This window comes from Toxorhynchites rutilus, chromosome 3 (assembly GCF_029784135.1).
Source record: "Toxorhynchites rutilus septentrionalis strain SRP chromosome 3, ASM2978413v1, whole genome shotgun sequence".
In the NCBI taxonomy this organism is placed as follows: domain Eukaryota; kingdom Metazoa; phylum Arthropoda; class Insecta; order Diptera; family Culicidae; genus Toxorhynchites; species Toxorhynchites rutilus.
Window position 1 is genome coordinate 234,873,678 of NC_073746.1, and position 26,559 is coordinate 234,900,236.

Sequence of the window (26,559 nt, forward strand, 5' to 3'; positions counted from 1 at the left end):
TGCTGAATGAGAGCATTCAGAAAAGTGGACAAACCACGATCATATTTTCGACTGGGCAAACCAAAATCATTTACCTTAATAGAAAATCCGAAAAAAGAGATTAAGAGATATTCTTTCTAAACGGAAAATTTAATGCACAGATGCAGTTTCTCTCAGTTTCGTATTCGCAAATGAAAAGCCGAATATCCGGTTGCCGGAAACTTAGTTTAAAGGTATGGACAACTGTTGAGGCAAACCCGGGACTCTCGGACTACGACATCGCCATACAACACAACTCTAATCAAAGTACCCTCCGGAAGGTTATCGTATCGAAGGTTATCGTTATTTCTGTGCCTGCAAGCAACCAAACAGGACTCTAAAGCAAAATCTGGTGGCCGAAAAACGTGTTCGAAAGTTGTACAACATGGTTTCAACGAAGTACGAAGGATGCATTTTGATGGATGACGACCCGAAACGTACGTGAAGATGGATTTTGGACAGACCTGAAATTCTATAAGGCCATTGCTAGAGAAGATGTCCGCAGCAAATTTATGTTTGTTTTCGCTGATAAATTTGACATGAAGTTCTTGACTTGGCAGGGGACTTGCAGCTGTGGACACGTCTCCAAGGTTCTCATCACAAACAAGACACTGTACTTTTCGTTCTGTTTATTAGGGTTCACAAAGTTTCGGTGAAATTTTGACCAGATTTGGCCACTACTGCAGTGGAGAGGTGCTTCAGTGGTACCGTGACAATGGGGTCGATTATATTGAAAAAGACCTCAATCCTCCCAATTGCCCTCAATTCTGACCAATCGATAAATATTGGACAATTGTCGAGTGGAAATTTAAGGAGAGTGCCAAAGTGACTCGGAATGCTGCAGACATGAAGAAAGATCGTGGAATTAAATGGCCGCTGAGGTTAACGAACAGAGAATCCAAACTTTGATGGAGGGTATCCGGAAAGTACGAAAACTCATCAAAACTGTAACGGAATAGTTCTTTGAACATTTTTTTCGAAAAGAATTATAAATTATATGCATTTTGATATAAAATTTTTGATATCAATTTTTTATACATTTAACCAATCGCTAGATACAACTGGTTTTGTGATTCTGGATGCTAAATGAATCAAGCTTTATGTAATTGAGAATTACATTATTTTGCAAGTGATGAAGATTTTTTTCAATGAAGATTGTGTCTGATAACGAGTATTGGCAGAAAATCAATAAAAATACTTGAATAAGGGTAAGGACAATGTGTTTCAGACAATCAAATAACACCAAGTATAAATTTTCATTCGAATTTTAACAATTTTAGAATGCCTTCGGGCCTGCTTATATGAATTGTTAGCCTTGAAAACACGGATGTCGTCACCAAATACCGACATTGTACATTCGTCATCGCAGATAGATCACTGATTTTTGACACATGGATTCTTTCAAGCTACTTCTGCTGCAGCTACTATAAAGGAAATTACAGTAGTTTCATGCTTCTCCAATCCAATCCTTAAAACTGAATGCATTGAGTACTCTGTACCTACCTTTTCCATTATCTAAACTGATCATATCAGCACCCATTCTTAGTATTCAACACATTTCGAAGGCAGAGTAGAAAGAACAAACTAGCTGACTTGGGAATTCAATGAAACATCAAAACATCACAAACGAGGTATGCCTTTGAAATTATGTAAATAATGTAGTAGGTAACCGTGCTTACCGATACATATAGATCGGAGCTAAGGTGTTTTTACGTGTCTGAAAACGAGTGACCTACTCTAAATTACCATTCTGTGGTATCATCATTCACCCGTTTCAAGTATTTCGCCGATTTGAGTACTACATGTGTTCGAACTTCAATTTTTGTTTCTCAGTCTCAATAAATAATGAGCAATTCGTAAGTGGTGGAAAAGTGTTTCTACTGCGGCACTCTCAAGAAAACAATCCTTCACCAGTAGGACCAAACGCTTCACACACATTTGCATCTTACCTGTCGGGTGGTTTGCGATTTATAACAGCTTCAGCTCTCCAATTTACATCGAGTCGAAGCGCCTTCACTCGATTTATCGTCCCATGGTGTGCAATACCGCGGTAAAATTGCAAATTGCTTTGTTGCTCTGGAAAGGAAAACAAACGAAATGCAGATCCATGCTAGAAGAACAAATATCCGAGTGAAATGAAACCAATGCTGCGAGAATGCTACCTCCAGAAACCAATTGAGGACCAAACGAATCAATGAAAAAGAATCATCATTTTATATCATAATTACTTATTTATTTAGTTTTACTTCATGTAAAGTTTTGTCTTAGTATTTTCTCCTTGTTTTTGTTTGTTTGCTGTTGTTCATTTGTTTTTTTTTTCTGCTGAGTACCATTACAAGTATAGGTAGTATTATTCTGCCACTGTTTCGTATCAAATCTTACCTTACCTTGCAGTGCCGTGTACATGCACGCGCGCGTATTCTCATGTGTATGTTTTGTGTTCTTCTCTGTCTCTGTTCGGTTTGTTTTGTTGTTTATCTCGGGTAGTCTCAGTGTTTTCTACTTATCTAGTACATTCATTAAATTATATTTTTGTTTTGTTCTCATTAAAGGCTATTAGTGGTTTCTGTTTTGTTTTTTTTAGTTATTACTTTTCAGAGCTTGTTTTCCGTGTTTCTATTATTATTGGTTTGATTACTAGTTCCTATCTGTTTTCCACAATTGTGTATAAGTTTGTCTTGTTGTTGCGGTTGCGTTCTTCTTCTCTCCGCTGGCATGGTGTTGAATCAGTAACTGTCATTTCTAGGTTCAGTTGTAACATGTTTTTAAGGTGAATTTTCTTAACGGTTACTTTTCCTCATACGTTTGGGAGAACTAAAACGTCAACTAATACTAATTCATTCCACTTCTATCGATTGAATCCTCATACGATTGGTTGCATCCGTGGGTTTCCATAATATTTTTTTTATTTATTCATTTATTTAATGTTTTTGCTTGATTAGGTTGTGAGTGATAATTAAACGCTCTCGCTTCAATAATAAGAATAAAAATAAATAGTTCTTATTCGAAGTTATATTTATAAGATTTTGCTTACCTCTTTATTTCTTCGAGCAAATAAAATGATTCACATTCGGATAGTTACTTTTGTTTTATAATCATTTTCCGTAGGACCCAAAAACTTTCATGAAACTGAAAATATGCTAAGTATTTTTGAATTTTATCCAAAACATCGTTTTTGTTATTCTTTGTGTCCATGTGCAATTTTCTCTTTTCTCTCCTTGCAGTAATAGACAAACAAAACATATCAAGAGTTGGAATGTGCCCTAAACAAACTGTTTGAGAATAAGTTTAATCTTGGCGTTGATAAACGAAGACAGTCAGGATTACTTGTGAGCTAACGATTGTAGGAGAGATACCTTTGTTACGGCTTGATTTTCATTTAAACACACGAGTCGAACGTAAAAACTGATGCGAAGGTGGGGGAGAATAGTTAGCTTCCATGCAATGGGAGGGAAAAAACTTAATTCCAAACAATTAAGCAGATAAAAAATCAACGGGAAAAATGAGGGATACAAATTCATCCTCTACTAATCCGGCAAAAGGTTAATTCGTTTCTGAGATCTATGACGGCGTCAAATAGATTTAACCTCAACGATAAAACGCCCTACACGCGAACTGCTCGTAGGGATCGCCCTAACTTTATGTCACTAAAAGTCTACCATCGGAAAGATTTTTTTCCCTTTATGTACTTTCATTCCTATGTTTTCCTCCCTTATCTTCTCTTCCTCCTTGGTGCCATTTATCTTAATTAAAGTTTGTTTAACCACCTCCAACTAACAACTCAGGCGCCCAATCAGCTAAGACATTTTTTCTCTTACCTTCACTCATCCTAAGATATATGTGATTTTCCACTTACAATCAGTTTTAACACAATTTGTACATAGTGAGTATTTCCCACTAAACCGCAACTTTATGGTTTCCCTTCACTACCTCTCTTTCGTCCGTTGGTACCATCGACGTTAATTATGTTCACTGATTTCGATTTGTGATACTGCCCCTCGCCGGATGGTTCTGCAGACCGCCATTCTAGTTCAATTAAACTTGAAGAAAATAATTCTCCCATAAACAACACTCCCCCTCTACTCAAACTTAGTTTTCTTAGCAACCGGTGCACCGTCCACGGAGCTTTCCTCATCGTCCTCGTCGTCATCGTCCTCCCCCTCGTCATCCTCATCCTCGTCGTCGTCTTCTTCCTCCTCGTACGTCATGGACCGTTTCGCACTGCTCTGCGAGTCGCTGTCATTGACCTCGTCGCTGTTGTTGTTCCGGATGCTGGCCGTGGTTGTGCTGGGTTTCTCGAGACTATCCTCAGACTTGGTGCATTCGTCCAGGCTGTCCATGTATTTGTTGTCCTTAGAGGACTCGTCCGAGGTGGCCTTTCCCAGCTCGGTTTCCAAGTTGCTTTCGTCGGACGGCTCTTCCATTGTGTTGTTTTCGGACGAGGCTAACGATACCGAGGCACCGTTCGTGGCGGCAGGCATACTGGAAGGTGTCTTCGTGGACGTTGGATTTCGGGTGTAGCTATTTTTGCTACCCTCCACAGCCGCCGGCATGTCATCCAGCAGCTCCGGCTGTAGCTCTCTCGCGACATAATGCGTCCACAGGGCCAGTTCTACGTTATGCGGGGACCACTTTTTCTCGATTTTCGGTGCATCGTTACTGTCCTCGTCATTGCTACCGTCGGCGTTCGAGCTGCTCACCGGACCGTGCACTTCTTCGTTCAATCTGTCCGTGGTAGCCTGAATGTGCTGCACAAAGTTCATGTACTCTCGGGTTGTGTAGTCGATACCTTCTATCTCGGGTATCGCCATCAAACACTCGTCTGCCATAAATGGTGCCGTTTCGGGGGCAGCTGCCGCCAGCAGTGCGGACGCCATCGTCGTTCCAACACCCTTCAAGTTTGACAGCGCAGTGATCGCCTGTTCAAGGTTCGGCAGCTTTCGGAAGGCTTTCTTCGTTTCCGCCTGTACCGCTCGGGGAGTGTTCACTTTAATCAAGTACGACAGCTGGGGGAAAAACTTACCACGGGTCTGTTTCCACTTCATGGTCTGCACCAGTTCCTCGTGGACTACGAAGCGATCTTTGCCCCGTTTCTTGATCAACTGTGGTAGCTTGTTTTGGTACCAGTCGTCCAGCCGGATGAGATCTTCCGGTTTTTTGCATTTATTTTGCGCCTTTAACTTGAGTACCTGTGGATAGAGGCCCAGCGCAAAATCGAACTGATTCGAGCTGCCGTTAGCGAAGAAGGAAGCCGTGTCTTTGACGGAGGTCATCTTGTTCAGCGATTATCGGTGACGTGTTGTGCTGTCTTTAATGGGTGGAACGTGGAATAAGCGCGATACTTTAGTAGCTAGACGCGGATCTAGAACATAAGGAAAGCTGTGAATTATCAGAGGCGATTAGTTGAAATTGTCTACAGTGGTATATGGTGTGGCCTTTGCGGAATGGAACAGCACCTATTCTTCACTAGTTGGATGATACTTCTTATTTTGAAAAGTATTCGCATTCAATCGATACGATTGAATCTTGATACCCGATATTTTTTGACAATCTTATTTTACTTCATAAGATGGTTGAAATGACACTGATTTTTGTTTGTTGAGAAAGCATGTATCGCGTTTGAAGAAAACTGTGGTAATGTGGTATAGAAAAAAAAAGTAGAAAAAATGTTCCTCTACTTAGACTAGATCTTTTCTTTTTTGAAACGGACAGATCAAAAGTTAACGATAAAATTTCTTATGGAAGGGGCATGTTCATAAAATAATAATCAAAACATAAATTTCATAACTCAACAATTAATTTCGCTCAAAAAAAATCTGTTGACAAAATGTGTCCAGAATTAAACCAAAAGTCACCGGAATCCAAATCATGAATAAAAAAGTGTCCGGATTCCACATTAAGGCACACTGGACAAATTTACAAATTTTGGAACAAATATATAATGATTTTGTGGAATTCTGTGATTAATTAAGTGTCCGGATTTCGATGCATTACGATATCTCATTCCAGAAAATTCCGCTTGGATAGAATACTTTCCTAATTTTTTCAATCACATTCGACAAACAGCTTTCAACATACGATAACAAATTGAAAAACTAAAAATCGCTCCTGTCACGAAAAGTCGTCACATTTTGAGCGCTCTTTTTTTGACGAGAATTCAGCGCCAATCGATTTGGACACTTCCTAACAACATAGAAACTTATATATTCTTCAATGATTGTTGAAATAGCGTTGAAATGAAAGTTTCTGATTCTGTGGCTCTTTTAAGAACCGTGGCTTATTTGTAAAGAACCGTTGATCGTACGCTCGTTCTGACGAACTGTGGCCTGCGGCAGTGCAGGAGAAATATGTGTTTCCCATTCTAAATTTCCCAACAAAATATTTATTCCTATGTTTGAGACATGCTGCTTTTAAAACGGTTTCATTCAGTTTGACCTGTTTGTATGTTTGTAAATTGCGGCACGGACCTTTCTTTGCGCCCGAGGATACCGAAGTTGTACCATTCCCGCAGACTGAAAAGAGTGCAGTAAAGATCATGGACAAGAACTTTCTTCCGTTCTTCTTCTTATATGGCACTAACGTTCCTAGAGGAACTCCGCCGTCTCAACGTAGTATTACTTGCGTCATTTTCATTAGTACTTAGTTAAGATTTCTATGCCAAATAACACGCCTTGAATGCATTCTGAGTGGCAAGCTCTAGAATACGCGTGACCACAGTGCAAGTCAGAGGAAATTTCTTTGAAGAAAAATTTCCCCGACCAGAACGGGAATCGAACCCAAACCCCCGGCATGTTAGGTTTGACGCTAACCACTCGGCCACGGGAGCACACTTTCTTCCGTTGCATTTGGTTGATACTTAGAACATAGAGGACCTCTGTTGGTGTGACTACCGCTGAAGTTTTGGGATACCGTATAATGCAAAAATGGGTGGTATAATCCAAATGTGGAAGACGGTCGAAGAAAACTTAGGACACAAGAAGCTGACTGTAGTACATCAATACAGATAGCTGAGTGATACAACAAGGTGCCAAGTGACCCACCTTTCTCCTGTCGAACAAAAGCAACACGTTAAACCTTTAAAAGAACAGACCGCCTATAAATAGTGAGCAGAACCTTCCTCAATATCCTCGAAGAAGAGAAGGGAGATGTAAAAAAAATAGGCATAGCTGCAAAGACCAGGCTATCATCGACACTGCCAGAGCCGAACAATCAGTATACTACAACCTACAAGCAGTCAGACACACCGGAATAGTATGGTTTACGTAGAATATCGGAAGGCTTATCACTCTATACCTCACTCGTTCCTCGCCAAGGCATTGTAGGTCTCTAAAATTGATCCCGCCGTCGTTATGTCCCTGCAATATGCGATGATGTAGTCAAGCACGTTTCTACACCCCAGTGATGGGGAATTTGTTTTAGTCTAGAGCGCTGCAGATGAAGAGGAGGACAATTCAAAGACACCGCTTTGGTTGTGTCTTGAACAGAATTGCTCAAGAGAAACGACCATGGCTATAAGATACGGAATGACGATGGTGTCCACGAAGAAGTGTCCCATACCTTCTACATGGATGATCTCAAGTGTTGCGCTGATTCACGTCGGTTTCTAGCTATCCGGGTTGTCGAAGACATGAGCATTTGCATGAAGTTAGACCTAGACAAGTGCCACTATGCCCATCTGCTTAAAGAACAATTTACCGAATCTGGAAGCCGCGAGATCTACAACGACGAGTTTAGACATGATTTTAATCCTATAAATATCTTGGATTCCAACGGCTCACGGGGATTCGCCACTCCGATATCGAAACGGAATTTTTAGACGAATGAACTGTGTTCTGAGAACTTTCCTGAGCGTGGGGAACAAGGAACAAGCGATCAACACTTTTGCGGTTGACCTGTTGGCTTTCAGTATTGTAGTAATCAAGTGAAGCAAAACTGACCTAGAAGATCTTGAGAGAAGCATTAGGAAAGCAGTCAGAAACATTGGAATACATCATCCTCAATCTTCTCTTCATTCTTTCTATATTATGATGATTTTCAACACTTTTGATTGGTTCATCACTACCTCCATTTCGGAAAAATGTCGAGAGCGAGAATTGAACTCGTGACCTTTAGCGTGAAAGGTACTGAAATTACTACTACTCCAGATAGTCTCCTCGTCCTCAATCGGCACTGTAGAGCGTGATACTATCACGCAAATAAGACGGACTTGGAATCGCTGACATTTCTGCGCTATATGTTATATACAACTGCGAACTTCACAGAACGCACTATACTGGGCTGTCTGCGCAAAGAATACAGCACTCTGCACTCGACACACGCGGAGTATTAGCTCAACTGCAATCTGCAGACAGTGGTAGAAAAGATTGCTACTCGGAAGCAGAAATCACCATTGACCGTGAAACTTAAAGAACTATGGAACCTATGAGAGGTGGGAATGGAATTCCCGAAGAAGCCTCTGGAATCGCTAAAGGTACTCATTATGAAGAAAGAATTGGCCGGCATCCAAAGGTCGGTCATCCTTATGAAGGCTCGATTGTCTGACAATTCCTTGGATTCCCGTTCTTCACGACTAAAGAGCACGAGCATGCAGATACGTGCATTCCGCAGAGCCTAATCACCCTTGGTACAAAGAAACCCGTGGCAGATTAAGGATTCTGGAAATATTCGCCTAGTTGTTTGCATCACGAGTATACTAGAGAGTAAATACCCGTTTTATTGACGTTCACCACTTTCACGAATTCATTTATTTGAACAACACCTCGATCGATCGTTCGTGAACTCTAAACCTATTTCATCGTGGCTCACGCTCATATGTGGTTGTTCATATAGTTTTATGATTCATGAGTAAAGTGAGCAGTAGAATGCGAATTTACTCATGAAATTTGACTCGCGAGCAAATCTAACTCTGACATTTACTTGGCAGAGTTGGGCTATCAGATTTTCTTCATATTCTTGAACATCAAATCAATTTTACCTGGTCAAATAAACAAACTCGAGAACGTGGCAGATGTCAATAAAGTAATAACCGTGAGTACACTACAAAAAACAGACGCACGAGTTTTTTGCTACATTCATTTATACTCATGAATCACAAAACAGTGAGTAGTTCTAGAGATGCGTTACTCGTGTATAAAACGTGTATATCGAATTAGGTATCTGATCAAAAACTCATGAATTTCTTCCACTTGACTAGAGCTTTCTATATCTCACGTAGTTTTTTCCCCCTGTTGGATGTGAACCACTGCGTCCATTATTCTGAACTATTGTGGTATATCCCATTTTTTTATACTCCACTTCAAGCTTACCTACTGCTTATTGATGAAGAAGTAGACTGAAAGCTATAGCGAGATAGGTGCCAATACTCTGTTTGATAAATTTTATAATCCTGATCGGCGACGAAGACCAAATTTCCTTGGGCTTCAGAATAGCCTTATCAAGGTATTGAAGTCTGCGTCTAGTTAGAGCTCCACAATTACAGAGCAAATGTTCCGAGGTTTCGCTTTCGGTATTACAAAAACGACAAATATCATCTTGCACTAAACCTAAACCTTGCAAATGTTCTTGAGATGGTATTTACTCGGACAGTGTCCTGTTATAAGGGCTGTGATTGTGCCTAAATCTTTCTTATAAGGACTCAGCAATTGTTGAGTAATTTTAATACTCGGCGTGATAAATTTTTTTGACTGGTTAAGTTGTACCGCCAACCAGTTGGCTAACACTTCAGCTCACCTTTCAACACACAGTCAGAAATTCCACAAAATGGTTCTGGACCAGTGAAAGGTGAGCTTGAGCCGTTCCTGGCAAGTTCATCTGTTCGCTCGTTTCCCTCTATTCCACAATGGCCAGGAATCCAGTACAGTTGTACCGAACTTATCCGACTTAGTTGCCGTAAGAGGAGAATGCATTCCCAGACAATTTTTGAGGAGCATTTAAAAGCTTTAAGTGCCGCTTGACTGTCTGAGAATATGCAGATGTTAGCATGTCTATATTTTCTTTTAAGGCAGACATTTGAGCATTCTATTATCGCAGCTATTTCTGCTTGAAAAACTGTTGGCCAGTTTCCCATAGCTACAGAGATTTTTTTTTCTGGGACCATACACTCCAGCACCTGTTCTGATTCCCATTTCACGTAGTTACATAATCACAAGACATTCGCGAATTAAAATGGCTCCGAATAAGGAATATCTAATTTCATTCCCTTCAGAAAGAAGGCTATCCCCTCGTTGTTTGAATGGATTTGAATTTCTGTAACGGTCAAGAAATCACATAAATTCAGTCATTGCGTGATAAAATGTCATATTTTAGGTTTTTTTGTCGTCCGTTTAACCCGTTAGTTGTACGTGTTGAGCTTCCATTCCTCGGAAAGGAAGCGGAAGACCGCTCAGATCTAGCAAAGTATCATACCGCAATCAATCCATTCCAATTAACCTTGATCCAAAAATAACTCAGAAAAGAAACGCTCGCTAATTGATAAACTACATATTAACTCGTTTCAAAATTGTATTACACTTCGGAAATTGGCGAAGAAATAGACTTGGTTCCCCGAGAGAACCCAAATCTAATCCCAGCGGCGGGCTTTGGACAAAAAAAAAACTTCCAAACTCAATTATGTTTAACTAAGTTTCGGTGCAAACGGTCACACACAAACAAATCAATCGGTCACACGCACAATCAATCACCGTTTTCCCTCCTAACTGAGCCACTCCTTCCCGCCACATTCGATCATCGATGGCAACGGTTTTTTCCCGTGCTGCTCGAACGTAATCATCAATATTATATAGAAAAGTTTGATTACATTTTCCTGGTTTTTCCCAATTTTCTCCTCACCCCCCCTGGTTTCGGTTGCCCTCGTGTTTTCATTTGGAGTCGATAGTTTAGACTGATATGATGGGATGGTGTGGATGGATAGCGTAAATTTGGTGTAACTGCAGGCTTTCCTTGGTCGGAGGGTGCACTGAATCGACAAGTTAATTCCTCGTTATCAGAAAAAATGGGCTCGAAAACACAATAAAACGTAGATTTGTGGCCTCCGAACATGGGACTGTTTTTCTCCCCCAACGAGTAAACAATAGTTTTTGGCAGCGTTTCGTTGACACGATAACGTTCTTCAGCCAGATTGCAGGATTGTGGGTGAGCTTGGCTCGTAAAAACTTTCTTGCATTGTCCTATTCGAAGGTGGGGGTTTAGAAGTTGTTTCCGGACTTAACGTAGGTGTCACGAGCACGCGATTGTGGGTGGATGAGGTTGTGTTCGTGTGATTGTCACTGTTGGCTGAGGGTATAGTTTTCCGCTCGGTTTACAACGAACAAAGGGTGACTCAAATATCCCCTCAACTTGAATATTGGTTGAAATTCGGTGCCGGCATGGCGGATGTTGTTGTGTGACTCATGCGTATTTTTACCTGACATTTAAAATTACAAAAAATATGCATTTCTCACCAATTCGAAGTTTATTTGCTTTGCTTTTAACTTAGAATCTTTTTTTTCCTTTTTTCTTTTCTAGTTTTTAGTACGTTTCCCGTGTCATTAGTACATTTCTCTACAATAAAAACACACTCCACAATTTTTAAAAATGTTTGATTTTTCGGAATGTTTTCATGATGTACTGTATTCTATTAGTCAAATAATTTAATTTTATACCGATAAAGATGAGAATGCAAAAATATATAGTCGGCCATTTTGTGCCGGCGATCCTTCTGGATTTATGTTGTTCATAATGTAGTTTGTTCTCCAAATCAAGTGCATTAATTTGATACACATATCCCAATCAACATTTTTTTAGACTAATGTGAAATCAGCCATTTTATAGCGGTGGCAAATTGGATTTTCAAGATAATGGTATACGCAGTAATGGCAGCAGAGATAAAGGTGTATTCCATTTTCAGATCAATCGATCAAAAGGAAGGGGGTCAAATTTCTATTAATGTGGTACAGCACTACAGACAAACATGTCACAGGGCAAGCTAAATAAAACCGTTTAGTAAAAATGTATCACCGGCTACCTTAAAATGGAACTTCGACAATTGACGGAATTAAATACTTCACTTTTGCCTCTCACACTAGTCAAAATTTGGAAATGGCAGAGGCCATGTATCTCGTTTCACATAATCAAAGTCGCTTAGAATAATCCATATTTGTTGATTCTGAACATATGAAAGTAATACGAGGGGCTTTCAAAAGATATAGGTGGTATTCGCTACAAATTACGCAGTAAAAACATCGTAAGCACTGTGAATATGGCTGATCACTACAATTGGTATGAATGCTTCAAAATATACTTTCTGGTTAATTCTCATGTTTTGTTCAATAATTTAACGAAGAATAACAACGTGATATAAACGAAACGTGATAAAAAACACCCAGTGATATAATCGAGACGCCACTGTACCAATTTTCAAGTTAGTTCTTTCCATGAATCCTTCTTATTTTCCTCTGAGAAATCTTTTCCCTTCCGAGGATCCTACCGAAAACTCCGAAACTCCGACCAGATGGTATTTCTGCGAAAGAGCACAAAACAAATTTGAGAAAATGAGAGTAATAAATAGCCTAATATTCTTCAGGAGATATTTGTTTTTCGTCGATTGTAGAACGTAGATTCAATATTTATGTTATTTCAGATTGATTTAAATATTTCATATTTTTTATCATTCTTTATTTAAGAGGCCTTAAACCTCCTGGGCTGGTTCGCCTCTTAAATATTTCATTTCGGCATGATTTTCCACTATAAGTCAACCAGATAAGCAAATGGTTTCCAAGTGGCCCCTCCTCTACCTAATTGATTCCGATGTTAAATTATTCGAATCTATTAAAGCAATGTACCATTTTAGGAAAACTGTAGGAGTCTAAAAATAATTTAAAATAATCAAATATCAACGCGCATTTGAAAAACAAAATAATGTCAGCAGGAGGAAACCACATGTTTAGTTTCCTTTTCTTCAATTGTTCTACATAGCTCCCAAGATAAGCGCGTCAGAGATAGCGCATCAGACGAAGAAATAGAAGAAAAAAAATATTGACGGCAATTATGTAGATGTTTCCCACTTCAACATGTTTTGATAAGACCCAAGGCGAGAGCGCAGTATGGGCCACTTTGTTTAGGTCTTGCCCTATATCGCGAATAGAATGAGCGCAAAGGGCAGAGAAGGATAGGACAAAGAAACAAAAATGTTTATTAAGTATCCCATGAAGGTGGCGTAGTGGAGGATAAGTACAGCAAAATATAGATAGGATTTCCTTGGCTGGCAAGCAGCAAATAGTTAGGTCGTAAAATCTTCATGGACGGACCATTCTGGAGCTGTCGGATTCTGAAGGGTTAGTGGCTGCCCTAGTCGGGATTTGCTGAAGTCTAGGGGCTTAGCCCATAAGAAAGCACCTAAGGAAAAATTTCGAAAAGTAACAAAAATCCAGGGAAATAAGTTCCCTGGTTAACAGTCTTATTTATAGACTTGATCTTTTCAACTAACTTTTCAACTTTATTTTATACCTATGTATATCGGATTCCGGTTATCATTTATTGTTCAAAAACGGTTCAAAAAAGTGGTTCACCTAGGTGAACGGTTAACGAGTGAGCCGTTGATCAAAGTGAACTGTTTTACTTTACTCTACTACATTATCTGGTTTTTTATTCGTTCTCACATATTTTTTTCGTGACGGACGAGGTGAGTCGATGTATATTGACAATTGTCCTACATTTGCCGATGGTAAGCTAATGGTTTTATTTAGTCAGCCACATTTCCCCGAATCCACTTGTCCATTTCTCTTTCCTAAGCATAAAAATCACCCGTTGGGATCAATTTATTACAAAATTCACACAAAATTTTACAAGAGTTGTCTCACGGTAATAAGACGATATAATTTATGATTCCGAACTCTTTCTGTCACTACCACTCTTACAATCCGTTTGAAGTTCAGTTCATATAACAAATAGTTTTTTTAGAGCCACCATTTGGAGTTTTGAACGGATTTCTGAGCAGTTACAAAGTCTCATCAAAGTCTCACGTCAAGTTTCCGTTCGTGCTTCTAGACTCACACCCTTCTACTTTTTATGATAGAGATCGAAGAAATGCGATAGAGTTCAAGGTGATATTTGCAAATTCTAATGGCGCAAATTGCATAATTCGCAATGTATTTCCGCCAACTGCCGTTATGTCAAAAGCTGCAGCAAAATAATCATTGGCTAAAGAACACCTCTCAGCATAAACAGCAACATCACTCAGTGCCTCCATCCTGTCAACCTCACTAGCATTGTTTGTTTACCTCAATTTGCAAACCTCTGTTGCTTCCCCAACCAAAATAGCAGAAAGCAGTCGGCTCGTTTGTATTCATGCACAATTTGAAGCTGATTCGATCGGAGTTGATAATGGAGAAAACATTGTCCTCTCGTCGATGACGGCAAATGGCACTTTGGGGAAAATTGAATTTCTCTACGAATGACACGCTGGAGCACACCCGCGCCGTACGGTGTTTTGATTTTGAGCTTGAGCTCCATGGGAACGCTTCTAATCCCTAAATAATAACCACTTCAGCGTGACACGAACAGTGTGTACCGTTCGAATAGCTTTCAATAAATCTCGTATCATATTGCCATCATAAATAGCGAAAATTGTTCGAGGCAGCATTACACACCATACCCTTAGTCCGAGATAATGTACTCCTGAAGCTAATGATACGATTGCAGTGAATGAAAAGTAAGTTTTATGGTTCTCGTTATGTATGAAATAACGACTTCTGGACAAGTTGTAACGGCGGCAATAAAAGTTCACATATCCGTCAAGGCCCATCTAAATAGCCTCTAAGGGGGAAAACTCAGATGGATTGCAAAACTTGTGAGCCGTACATCATCGCGATTATCTCGGAAACTTTCCCCCTCTCCCGGATCATTACGCCCCATGTTTAATTCATAGGCCACTATCACTTTCGGGAAGATACGGCAGGAATCTTCGAGGAATTTTCCTGCAACGACAATAATCCACACCGACAGGCGTAACATCCAAAAATTGCCTCCAGCTGTTACCCGCGAATGGAAGAACGATCGAGTGCAGCAGCGGGGGCGGTGGCAGAGACTGAGAAAGCTACTTAATATTAATGGCATGATTGCATAATGCGACAGTTTTAGAGTTCCTTTAGAGTTCCATCCACTGGTGGTGGTGGTGGTGATGGCTAGAGCATACGATGCTACTCTCGGAAAAGCGTTAACGAAACGGGGCCCGGAGCAAAGGAAAACAAAACTACATATTTTATCGGCTCTGACAGCCAGGATCTGCTTACCAACTTGTTGTGTTCGAAGACTGAAACACTATCGCAGAACGATAGCATTGGGAGAGCGAGTGTTTCGCTGCATTCGCACCCAGTGTCTGCATGCGAGCAGACGTTTGGTTTTCTGGCCGGGATGTGGGGATATGAAAAATTATGTTGTCGCGACTTTTTCCGACCCCATTAACTGTCTGAGCCACCAACACGCGATAGCAGAACTCTACTTCTTGGCAGACAGGATGATAGTTTTGTTCCGGGGAATTAATTTAGCTTATTTTATTCTCTGAGGATGCGACAATATTTAAAGATGTATTTTGAAGACAAAAGGTATATTGTTATTTTACTTCCGTTTATCTATTATTTTATCGGGGTAACTAGCTGACCCAGCAAATTTCGTCCCGCTCAAAATTTGTTTTTTGTTATCAATACCTTCAAACATTCACGTTTTCTTACTATGAGCAAGTTCATGGGTCCAATCGCAGAACTATTCATTGATTGATCTTCTAATCGACCCCGTTGAATTTACCTTTTACTATAAAATTTCTAGTATTTGTAACAAAACTCATCATTATAATATCAGATTATTTTCAGACGCAATTCTCTTGCAGATTTTTCAACCACTTGCAAATAACATGTTTCTCTGTTACATGGAATAAATGTTTTATACAGAAAATATGATAGAATAAAGACAGCCCTGAATCGGACAATTCCTTCCTCGAGCTCTGCTCTTATCAACACATTCGACGATACTTTTTATTGGCTTTTTATTATTCGCATGACAAATTTGGCTCCATTTGCTTGATTAGTTTTCGAGTTATACAGAAATTTGTGTTTCATTTGTATGGCAGCCCCCTCTTAGAGAGAGGGGTGGAGAGTCTAACCACCATAGAAACAACCATTGCACCCTAAAACCTCCATATGCCTAATTTGGTTTCATTTGCTTGGTTAATTCTCGAGTGATGCAGAAATTTTAGTTACATTTGTACGGCAGTCCCCCCTTAGAGAGGAGGGTGGAGAGTCTAACCACCATAAAAACATTTATTACTCCCTAAAACCTCAATATGCCTAATCTGGTTTCATTTGCTTGATTAATTCTCGTGTAATGCAGAAACCTGTGTTTCATTTGTATGGCAGCCCTCCCTCCTCCTTAGAGAGGGAGGGCTGCCATACAAATGCCAAATTTGGTTTCATTTGTTTGAACAATTTTCGAGTAATGCAGAAATTTGCGTTTCATTTGTATGGATTGTAATTTTAAATTCATGCTCTTACATTTTGCAATAGGATAAATATTTTGCTATTTTTTTTATTTTTTTGTTAGGATTCAGTTTTGAGTTACATGATGTTAAAAATGGAAGACAACAAACATGCAATTCGATATATTCTATAGTTTTTCTTTGATAATGGCGAACATGCACAGCAGGAAACTAAAATTGTGAATGGATATGATCCATGATTCTAATACTCCAACAACAAATCACGCGTAAGCACTTGATTGCAAGCGTCTGAAAGGTCTGTCAATAATTTCAGTGGCCTTTAGCTGCCACTAGTATTCGAAGAAAGATGAAATGTTTGCAACGTTTTGTGTTGAATAGCACACAAACCATCCACAAGCGTGTTGTGTTTTGTATACAAACAAAGACACAGTAGACATTCAAGGTGGCTGCAGAGTGGTTTTGGCGTATTGACCCACCTGGTTGTATATTTCTAAGTGGCCTAGATACTAATGACATGGACCATGGTCCAATACGCCTATGTAATTCTGTTTGAGTTAGACATTAGATGTTAGTGACACATGTTCACTTCGAAAGTACCACCGGCTTCTATACAAATTAGTGATTTCAATATTTTATTGACGTAGGACTACGTCTTTTATTTCTATATAAGGGGGCCCTCTACGAAAAATTAAAAGATTAAGATTTGCGCTGTGGGGAAAGAGCAACAAACAACATATTTGCATACAATTCCGGCTTTAGCCTCCATGATAGAGATGGGCAAACCGTTCACGAACAGTACGAAAAAACTAGTTCGCCGTTCGAAAAAATTGGAACGATTCATTAATTGGGTTAACAAAAAATTTTCTAGCGGTAAAGTAAATTGAAAAAATGTTTTTCGTTGCTTTTACTCCATTGTTTAGCCTATTGCGTATACGTTTTACCGTGATAATCACTGCCGGATCATTTGTTTCCTTTTCCAAGTAATTTGAAAAATTCATACAAACTATTTACTTGTTACTTGTCATTTACTGTTACTTGTCAACATTAGCAAGCAGGCGAGCGCTTCTTCAGCGATTACTTGTCTTTTATATCATGACAGATCACATCGACTGTGCAGACATATTAGCGAAACTTCGCTTCAACACACCCCTTCGAGTCACGCGGCAATCAGATTTTTTTCGAATCACCACGCCACCTATGGTCTGAACAATCCATTGGACGTCTCTTGTAGCTTGTACAAGGAATTGTCTTATATGTTTGACTTTGGTGTACCAAAGAATATGTTTAGGCTTAGACTTAATAATTATATTAGGCTGTCAAAAAAGTCCTGCGGTATTTCGTTGTAAGCGCGTAGTTCTAGTTGTATTCATTGTATCGAGTCATACTATAGCTTGTTGGAAAGGTATTTTTGCGATTTGTATAATATAGTCCTTGACAGTGTTTTGTTTGGTTAAGTCGTTCGTGAATTATAGTGTCGCAAATATGGAACAAAATAAAGAGAAAATCCGACATATTTTACAGTACTACTATGACAAAGGCAAAACTGCATCTCAAGCTGCCAATAAAATTTGTGCAGTTTATGGACCCGATACAGTTTCCATTTCCACCGCACAACGATGGTTTCAACGTTTTCGTTCTGGTGTAGAGGTCGTCGAAGATGCGCCACGCTCCGGAAGCCCTGTCGTCGAAAATTGCGACAAAATCGCTGAATTAGCCGATAAAGACCGGCATAGTAGCAGCCGGGGAGCTGGGGATAAGTCATCAAACCGTTATTAACCATTTGAAGAAGCTTGGATTCACAAAGAAGCTCGATGTATGGGTGCCACACACGTTGACGCAAAAAAACATCTTTGACCGTATCGACGCATGTGAATCGCTGCTGAATCGCAACAAAATTGACCCGTTTCTGAAGCGGATGGTGACTGGCGATGAAAAGTGGGTCACTTACGACAACGTGAAGCGCAAACGGTCGTGGTCGAAGCCCGCTGAAGCGGCTCAGACGGTGGCCAAGCCCTCATTAACGGCAAGGAAGGTTCTGCTGTGTGTTTGGTGGGATTGTCAAGGAATAATCTATTATGAGCTGCTTCCCTATGGCCAAACGCTCAATTCGAACCTGTACTGCCAACAACTGGACCGCTTGAAGGTAGCACTCATGAAGGAGAGGCCATCTTTGATAAACAGAGGCCGCATTGTCTTTCATTGTCCATCAGAACAACGCCAGGCCACACACTTGGTGACGCGCCAGAAGCTCCGGGAGCTCGGATGGGAGGTTCTTTTGCATCCGCCGTATAGTCCGGACCTTGCACCAAGTGACTACCACCTGTCTTTTGTCCATGGCGAACGAGCTAGGTAGTCAAAAGTTAGCCACAGAAGAGGCCTGTGAAAATTAGCTATCCGAGTTTTTTGCCAAAAAGGAAGCGAGCTTCTATAACAGGGGTATTGTGAAGTTGGCATCTCGTTGGGAACAAGTCATCGAACAAAACGACGCATATTTGACTTAAAACAGATGATTGTAACTAATTTTATGAACAAATGAAAATTCAGAAAAAATACCGCAGGACTTATTTGACAGCCTAATATATGTAAGATTTTATGTCGAAGATAAACAAATAAATAAAATAAATAAATAAATAATCTAACGATACAAATACCAGGACATGAATAGTTGTGAAGCTGCCTATGTTTGTTGGGTTTCAGCCAACATTCAATGTTGTTCTTGATACATGTATTGATGCCGCCGAACGGAAGAGGGAAAGAACAGTTGAAAAGAACTGATTCACTTAGGTGACCGGTTAGAGACTGAGCCATTCAAAAAATTAGAAGACGCAATGGATAAATAAAAGTGAAATCCATTATCCATCTCTTTTTCTCATTCGTTCTTACATGTTTTTTGTGACGGACAAGGTGAGCCGATGCATATCAAGAATAATTCTACATTTGCCGATGTTGAGCACTTGTCAGAATCAGAGGAGAGGAGATGACTTGGAAGATAGCGACTCTATATCCCTTAAGTTTTGACGAGAACTTTTATAACAAAGGTTGTTGTCTAATTATATCGTCCTCAATGTACGTCTCCATCATGTCCTTCAACACTCATATACTCGCGCGAAAAATCGTAACTCGTGTACTCACAGACTGTGTGCGTCTCTGTATTATTGCTATTGTGTATTTTTAGGCGTTATTGATATTTATTCAAAGAAATAGATATAGGGTCTGATCACGAACGTCACTTTACGGTGAAAACGATATGAAGTGCATACAAATTGCAGAAAATTCAGTTCGTTTTCACCGTGAAGTGACGTTCGTGATCAGGCCCATAATTGAATGAAAAAACTCCAGAAAACATTTTTTCATTAATTTCATTCAGTTTCAATAGCCATTTAATGCAGCCACCTCATTCTTTCTCGGTCTGTCAGACCTATGTGCGAGTATTTATTTATTTATTTTTGCTTAACGTCTTTACAACATGGCCTGATTCACAATTTTTCAACTGCGCGAGTATAGGAAGGTTAATAAGAATTTTTGACGTAGAACTACGTCTTTCAGGAAGGGTGCCAAATCAGAAAACAGGTCCCGTTTTTATGGAATAAAGTTAATGTTAATAACTATTTTCACTGTGAACGAATTCTCATGCAGTTCTACGTAGTTCTACGTCGAAAATATACGTTCGTGTCCTAGATACAACCCCTTACAATTTTTTCGAATAAAATGATCGCAGCACTTGTTCGCTAACTGGACTGAAAGCGCAACCCAGTTAACGAATTCGACTAGTTGGCTGGGCTAATTTTTCTAACGTCAAGAACACTGGGGGGAACATCAACGGATCAATGGAGGCACTCAAAAAATATGGAAGCGCAAAATAAAAACTACGATGTATTGTTGTCAATTATTTATGTATTGACGTAGGACTACGTCTTTCATTTCTATACTGGGGTGTGAAATCAAAGTTTCGAAAACGAAAGCGTTACGCCGGAGACCGAGATTTTGAGCGTTAATAGCTCCTAAACAACTGAACGAAATGGTATGATAAACACTTCATTCGAAAGATAAAATGTCTACGCGTTCTATACTTGTTACTTTTTGATCCAAAAATTTGTTTCAATAGTCTTAAAATTGCTTTCAAAACAGGTTATTGAAATCACCAATCGGTATATAAGCGAACGCCGCTCGGAAATCCACTCAATTCTAATTGAACAGCGATTGGAGCATGTTGTCGCTGCTGTGGTGAAGCTCTTCGTTTATCATGAAAGCGCTGATGAACGGTGTCACCAAGAGCCTGTTTGTGCACCTTAGGCCAGACATGAATCCATCAGGAGGAGAGTGATGCCACAAACGGTTCCCCGGGAAGATCTCGAAGCAGCCGCTACACACACACACATATACCCGCGCGGAATTCTTTCCGTTTGGATGCCAGTCAGCATCGAGAAAGATCCGGAAAATAATCTGCCAGTTCCTCTGGGAATTTAAAAATACAATCATGTGAAAGAGTTTATTTGAATGTTTTCTATCCATGTAACACTGTGACCAAATATGTTTCAATCAAGTGCTATTAACAGGTGGTTATCGAGTTAGCATAAACCACTGGTGGGCTTCCAGTATCGAGCAAAATGTGGAAATATCTAATCGTTACTGAAAATAATCTGCCAGTTCCTCTAGGAATTTAAAAATACATTCATGTGAAAGAGTTTATTTGAATGTTTTCTATCAATGTAACACTATGACCAAATATGTTTCAATCAAGTGCTATTAACAGGTGGTTATCGAGTTAGCATAAACCACTGGTGGGCTTCCAGTATCGAGCAAAATGTGGAAATATCTAATCGTTACTGAAAATAATCTGCCAGTTCCTCTGGGAATTAAAAAATACATTTATGTGAAAGAGTTTATTTTAATGTTTTCTATCCATGTAACACTGTGACCCAATACATTTGATTTTGTGATTTTTCATTCAATCGCAATTAACAGGATAGCTTCTGAAGATTATTCTTCCCCATCAGTAGGATATTTCCGTATCCAATATTGTATGCGCCCGCAATCGATTATTGCTCAGTCGCCGAAAGTTCCGAGCTCAGAGAGTTCATTCCCCTCTAGTTTGCCTTCCAAATTACCATCGTAAACCACGCCTTCTCTCGATTCAATCACGCACAAAAAGCATACTTAAGCGATATTCTGGTGGTGAGACGCATTCATTTTTCGTGAGGACATCGACAAGACAACATCGTTGCTGATGATGCTGGACGGCGAAGGATCGAGATCTGCCCTGAAACGCGAGCAGTTTGTTTGAAACTGTGAGGGAGCACAGAGAAGCCGATCCTTTAGGAGAAGAGAAGGTGACCATCGAAGCAGCCGCTAAACACACACATACACGCACGGAATTCTTTCCGTTTTGATGCCATTCAGCATCGAGAAAGATCCGGAAAATAATCTGCCAGTTCCTCTGGGAATTTAAACTTACATTCATGTGAAAGAGTTTATTTTGATGTTTTCTATCCATGTAACACTGTGAGCAAATATTTTTCAATCAATTGCTATTAACAGGTGGTTTTCGAATTAGCATTAACCACTGGTGGGCTTCCAGTATCGAGGAAAATGTGAAAATATCTAATCGTTACTGAAAATAATCTGCTAGTTCCTCTGGGAATTTAAAATACATTCATGTGAAAGAGTTTATTTGAATGTTTTCTATCCATGTAACACTGTGACCAAATATGTTTCAAGCAAGTGCTATTAACAGATGGTTATCGAGTTAGCATTAACCACTGGTGGGCTTCCAGTATCGAGGAAAATGTGGAAATATCTAATCGTTACTGAAAATAATCTGCCAGTTCCTCTGGGAATTTAAAAATACATTCATGTGAAAGAGTTTATTTGAATGTTTTCTATCCATGTAACACTGTGACCCAATACATTTGATTTTGTGATTTTTCATTCAATCGCAATTAACAGGATAGCTTCTGAAGATTATTCTTCCCCATCAGTAGGATATTTCCGTATCCAATATTGTATGCGCCCGCAATCGATTATTGCTCAGTCGCCGAAAGTTCCGAGCTCAGAGAGTTCATTCCCCTCTAGTTTGCCTTCCAAATTACCATCGTAAACCACGCCTTCTCTCGATTCAATCACGCACAAAAAGCATACTTAAGCGATATTCTGGTGGTGAGACGCATTCATTTTTCGTGAGGACATCGACAAGACAACATCGTTGCTGAGGATGCTGGACGGCGAAGGATCGAGATCTGCCCTGAAACGCGAGCAGTTTGTTTGAAACTGTGAGGGAGCACAGAGAAGCCGATCCTTTAGGAGAAGAGAAGGTGACCATCGAAGCAGCCGCTAAACACACACATACACGCACGGAATTCTTTCCGTTTTGATGCCATTCAGCATCGAGAAAGATCCGGAAAATAATCTGCCAGTTCCTCTGGGAATTTAAACTTACATTCATGTGAAAGAGTTTATTTTGATGTTTTCTATCCATGTAACACTGTGAGCAAATATTTTTCAATCAATTGCTATTAACAGGTGGTTTTCGAATTAGCATTAACCACTGGTGGGCTTCCAGTATCGAGGAAAATGTGAAAATATCTAATCGTTACTGAAAATAATCTGCTAGTTCCTCTGGGAATTTAAAATACATTCATGTGAAAGAGTTTATTTGAATGTTTTCTATCCATGTAACACTGTGACCAAATATGTTTCAAGCAAGTGCTATTAACAGATGGTTATCGAGTTAGCATTAACCACTGGTGGGCTTCCAGTATCGAGGAAAATGTGGAAATATCTAATCGTTACTGAAAATAATCTGCCATCAAACAAAGGATCACTGAATCAACGATAGTCCTACGTCACCATTGCGGTTATACCATAGATATAACCCACTTTCTGTTTTTAATCAAGGTATAATTTTTTCATGATATTTTTTCCGGCACGAATCAATTTATTAGACACGGCTTGTTTAAATGTATTTCTTTGAAATCCTTATCCACTGTAATAAACCTTAATTTTACCATTGAAGACGTGTCTGAATCGGTTAGAAATAAATTGATGCGCTGGGTTATAATTTCAGTTGAATTTTCCATAGCGATACGGTTGATTATATTTAAGTTTTATGTGATTTTATAACATCGGATAACTTTATCACTTCTCTCGAAGACCTCAAAGCTTAAAAAAAGCAGGCAACACTTCCGCCGCCCTCGTATAACAGTTTCCATCACGTAGTGCCGCGCACACATAAAAACCGTAAGCTGTATCGTTGCTTTTTACGGCGAAGTGAACGCTGTCGGGTTTTGTGAAACTTTGTGTGAAACTGGTACAAATACTCGCCATATTCGGGTACATACATATATGTGCCGATGTTGGCTATGGATGGTGTGGAACATGTCGAGAAATGGCATTCAAATCGATTCTTGCGGGTCAAGAAGAAAAACCAAAGCGGGAGAGGGCAATAAAAACATGAGTATAACATAATCATCCCTAAAAGTTGATGTTTTAAGGTTTCTTTACGGTATGAACCTAACAGTGTGACGGCTGGGGATGATAAGGATTTATTATCCCTCGCGAGCCATTGACGTTTAATGTCTTTTCATTCTGCTAGCGAAAGAATTGCTGTTCCATTCCGAGTGCCACTGTGGAGACACTGTTATCGATAATCTAATGGTACCTTTCAGTTTGCTGGATGTGGGTGAAAGTTCATTGTCTGATTAGATTTCCTTCACTCCATCGCATGAGCACATCGAGGGAGGCTTATCCGTTCAAATAATGGGTGCTGCTTTCGCGCTTCCTTCCGAATGGAATTGACAGCTAAAAGATGTTGTCTTTTGTCACTTGTCACTTTCACGCACAACAGCTTGCCTGCATGTCTGGCGCTGACAGGAAACTAGAATATCATGCAATCTCTTTTTTTTTGCAACTGTCAGTGTTTGTTTTCACTTCGCGATTAGAAGATTGTGCGTCAATCAACGTTAGATTGTTAGTAAACTTGTTTTATGTTTTCACGCTCAATTCGATTCACAATAAATTTATCTGGAAAAGATAATGATTTTATAATGGTGAAGTGCTCTTTTGATATTTTTAATGCGGCTAAGAACAAGTTAAGTACTGTTTCGTTCATTCGAAATCTCGTCCCTAGAGAACCGGCTGTTTGTTAATTCTGGCGAAATTAATCCACGTAGCAGTGTGATATAACATGTCGAATATGCCCGCTTTATTGTCACAACTCGTTTATCCGACAAGTTATAGCTTAGTATAGAGTGAAGAAAGTTGAAGAATCATGTCTAAAAATGAATATGTTCAAATTGAAACACACGAGCGCAACGACTTTCCTTACGATTCGAACAGTAAGGAAAGGTCTTCAATTTTCATTCCTCTATAAACACACTTGACTGCAGTGAACGCTGTCGTTCGAAATTTGCAGCAGCCGGCATCCGGGACGCATTGGCGCGGATCAGTCTTGCGAGAAGATGATTGAATAAATTCGGGCTTCAAACGGCAGCACATGATTAATGGGGTTGCCTTCGACCATATTGTAATGGCGTTGAAAATGGCAGCCTTTTCGCCATTTAAAAGAATCGTGACAAAGATTAGCTTTTCAAGTCGCGCAAATGATAATTCAATCAACCGCACATATTCACTTGACGTTTGCAGCCGAGAGGTCGCTGCTCTAGCACGAGATTTTTCACTTTTAAATAAGCTTCCCAGCACCTTGTATCACATATTTCTAGTTTGACTTCACCCTGAGAACACTTCGAACGCGACTGTGGCTGCCATTCGAATTCAGACAGCACAGACTTATACATGCAGACCGAGTTTGCCACAGGAAGATTGGAGATATGGCACTAGAATCGAAATGTGCTGTGATATAGCAATTTCTACAGTTTTTCGTCTGTAAAAATGGCCAACAGGACGTGAGTTTTTCCGTATCCATTACGGGAATACCCCAACGAGCTATTTCAACGTACTTCTTTCTTAGTATCAAGTGGAAAAGAACGCTTCACTATTATATTTGTGAGGAATTTATTCATGGCGAGAAAATCGATGAGCAGGAGCACCGTTCGTTTAACATCACTTTTCTTACACTCGTGGTCGCTTTTTCATACGCCTAGCATCAACATCCGGTAAATGAACGTGTTTCGGTACCGTTCTGTCGAAAATTTGCACCCAAATCACTAATGTTTCAACTTAAATTATATTTGATACACTGAATCACAAACTTCCAAAGTATAAAATTGTATGCGAAGAGACGTCAAAACTGTACTATTCGGTTCGCAAGATCCGCACTGCTGCTGCCAGTGCTGGCTGTGTTTGTGCTGTGGCTTTGGTTCGATGGCAGGTAGTTTCCACACAGCACAAAACACACCAGCACACGATCACAGAGCAGTGCTGCAGCCGACGCAAACTACCGTACAATCCCACGGCGGCAAAGTCTCAGTGTCCCGTCGTGTGTTCGCTTTGCGCGTTGCCCTGTTTTTCAAGATGGCAGCCAACTGCGTGCCAAACTGTGCGAAAATCGATACCGGTGCCCCTGCGCGGTACGGACCGCGTTCGGTCGGAACGATTGACGTTCACGTACGTGCGGCTACCAATGAGGGTTTTATGGGAATAATAATCATTCGGAACATTGTAATTGCGACAAATGGCTCGTTTAAACATTGTCAAATAATGGTATGTTCTTATGTTTGAATCTACTAATTTACCATACATTGTACTGACTAATGCTCCCAACAGGATCAGCACTGTTTCGAGTTGCTTCTCGGAGCAATTCGAAATAGTGCGCAATCATCAACGGATCACGCGCTCGTTTCTTGGCCACTTCAACGGATTGCGGGTAGCCTGAGACAGGTCGTGGCGTCGTTCGAAATTTAAACAGTAATCATCTACTAGAATGCTATCCTTGAACGACGTCTTGATGAAGTTTTTCGTTAGATACTGCTCCATAGCGAAGATTTGTTTTTGCCCAAACCATAACTCTATTTCTCCATAGCTGTGATGCTATTCTTGATTATAGTTCACATGGAATATAGGAGATCTTCATCTTGTACTGCACTTAATATCACTGAGGCTTATGATATGCATAAAGTTAT

General features: G+C 39.9%; 2 protein-coding genes across 7 annotated transcripts in view; both read right to left on the reverse strand.

The window, feature by feature from the left end:
- Positions 1-26,559, reverse strand: part of LOC129778147 (protein tincar) — a 316,584-nt gene that overhangs the window by 206,835 nt on the left and 83,190 nt on the right. The window contains exon 4 of the mRNA XM_055784877.1: positions 1,968-2,094. The gene's annotated coding sequence lies outside the window, so the exon portion shown is untranslated. The remainder of the gene's footprint in view (positions 1-1,967; positions 2,095-26,559) is intronic.
- On the reverse strand, positions 2,250-25,848 carry LOC129778148 (probable serine/threonine-protein kinase mps1). Of its 6 annotated transcripts, none has more exons than XM_055784883.1 (3): positions 25,554-25,848; positions 24,141-24,502; positions 2,250-5,380 (listed from the first exon to the last, which is right to left on the reverse strand). In XM_055784883.1, the coding sequence occupies exon 3, from the start codon at positions 5,289-5,291 to the stop codon at positions 4,098-4,100; it is 1,194 nt and encodes a 397-aa protein (XP_055640858.1). In that variant the 5' UTR covers positions 5,292-5,380; positions 24,141-24,502; positions 25,554-25,848; the 3' UTR covers positions 2,250-4,097. The 6 variants fall into 6 exon arrangements, with proteins under 6 accessions (XP_055640858.1, XP_055640857.1, XP_055640853.1 ...); XM_055784882.1 differs by having other exon boundaries at positions 2,250-5,397; positions 25,616-25,847; XM_055784878.1 differs by having other exon boundaries at positions 2,250-5,397; positions 25,554-25,847.

Excerpts from the sequence above, each read along its gene's own strand:
- LOC129778148 (XM_055784883.1), bottom strand. The coding sequence starts at position 5,291 with ATGACCTCCGTCAAAGACACGGCTTCCTTCTTCGCTAACGGCAGCTCG.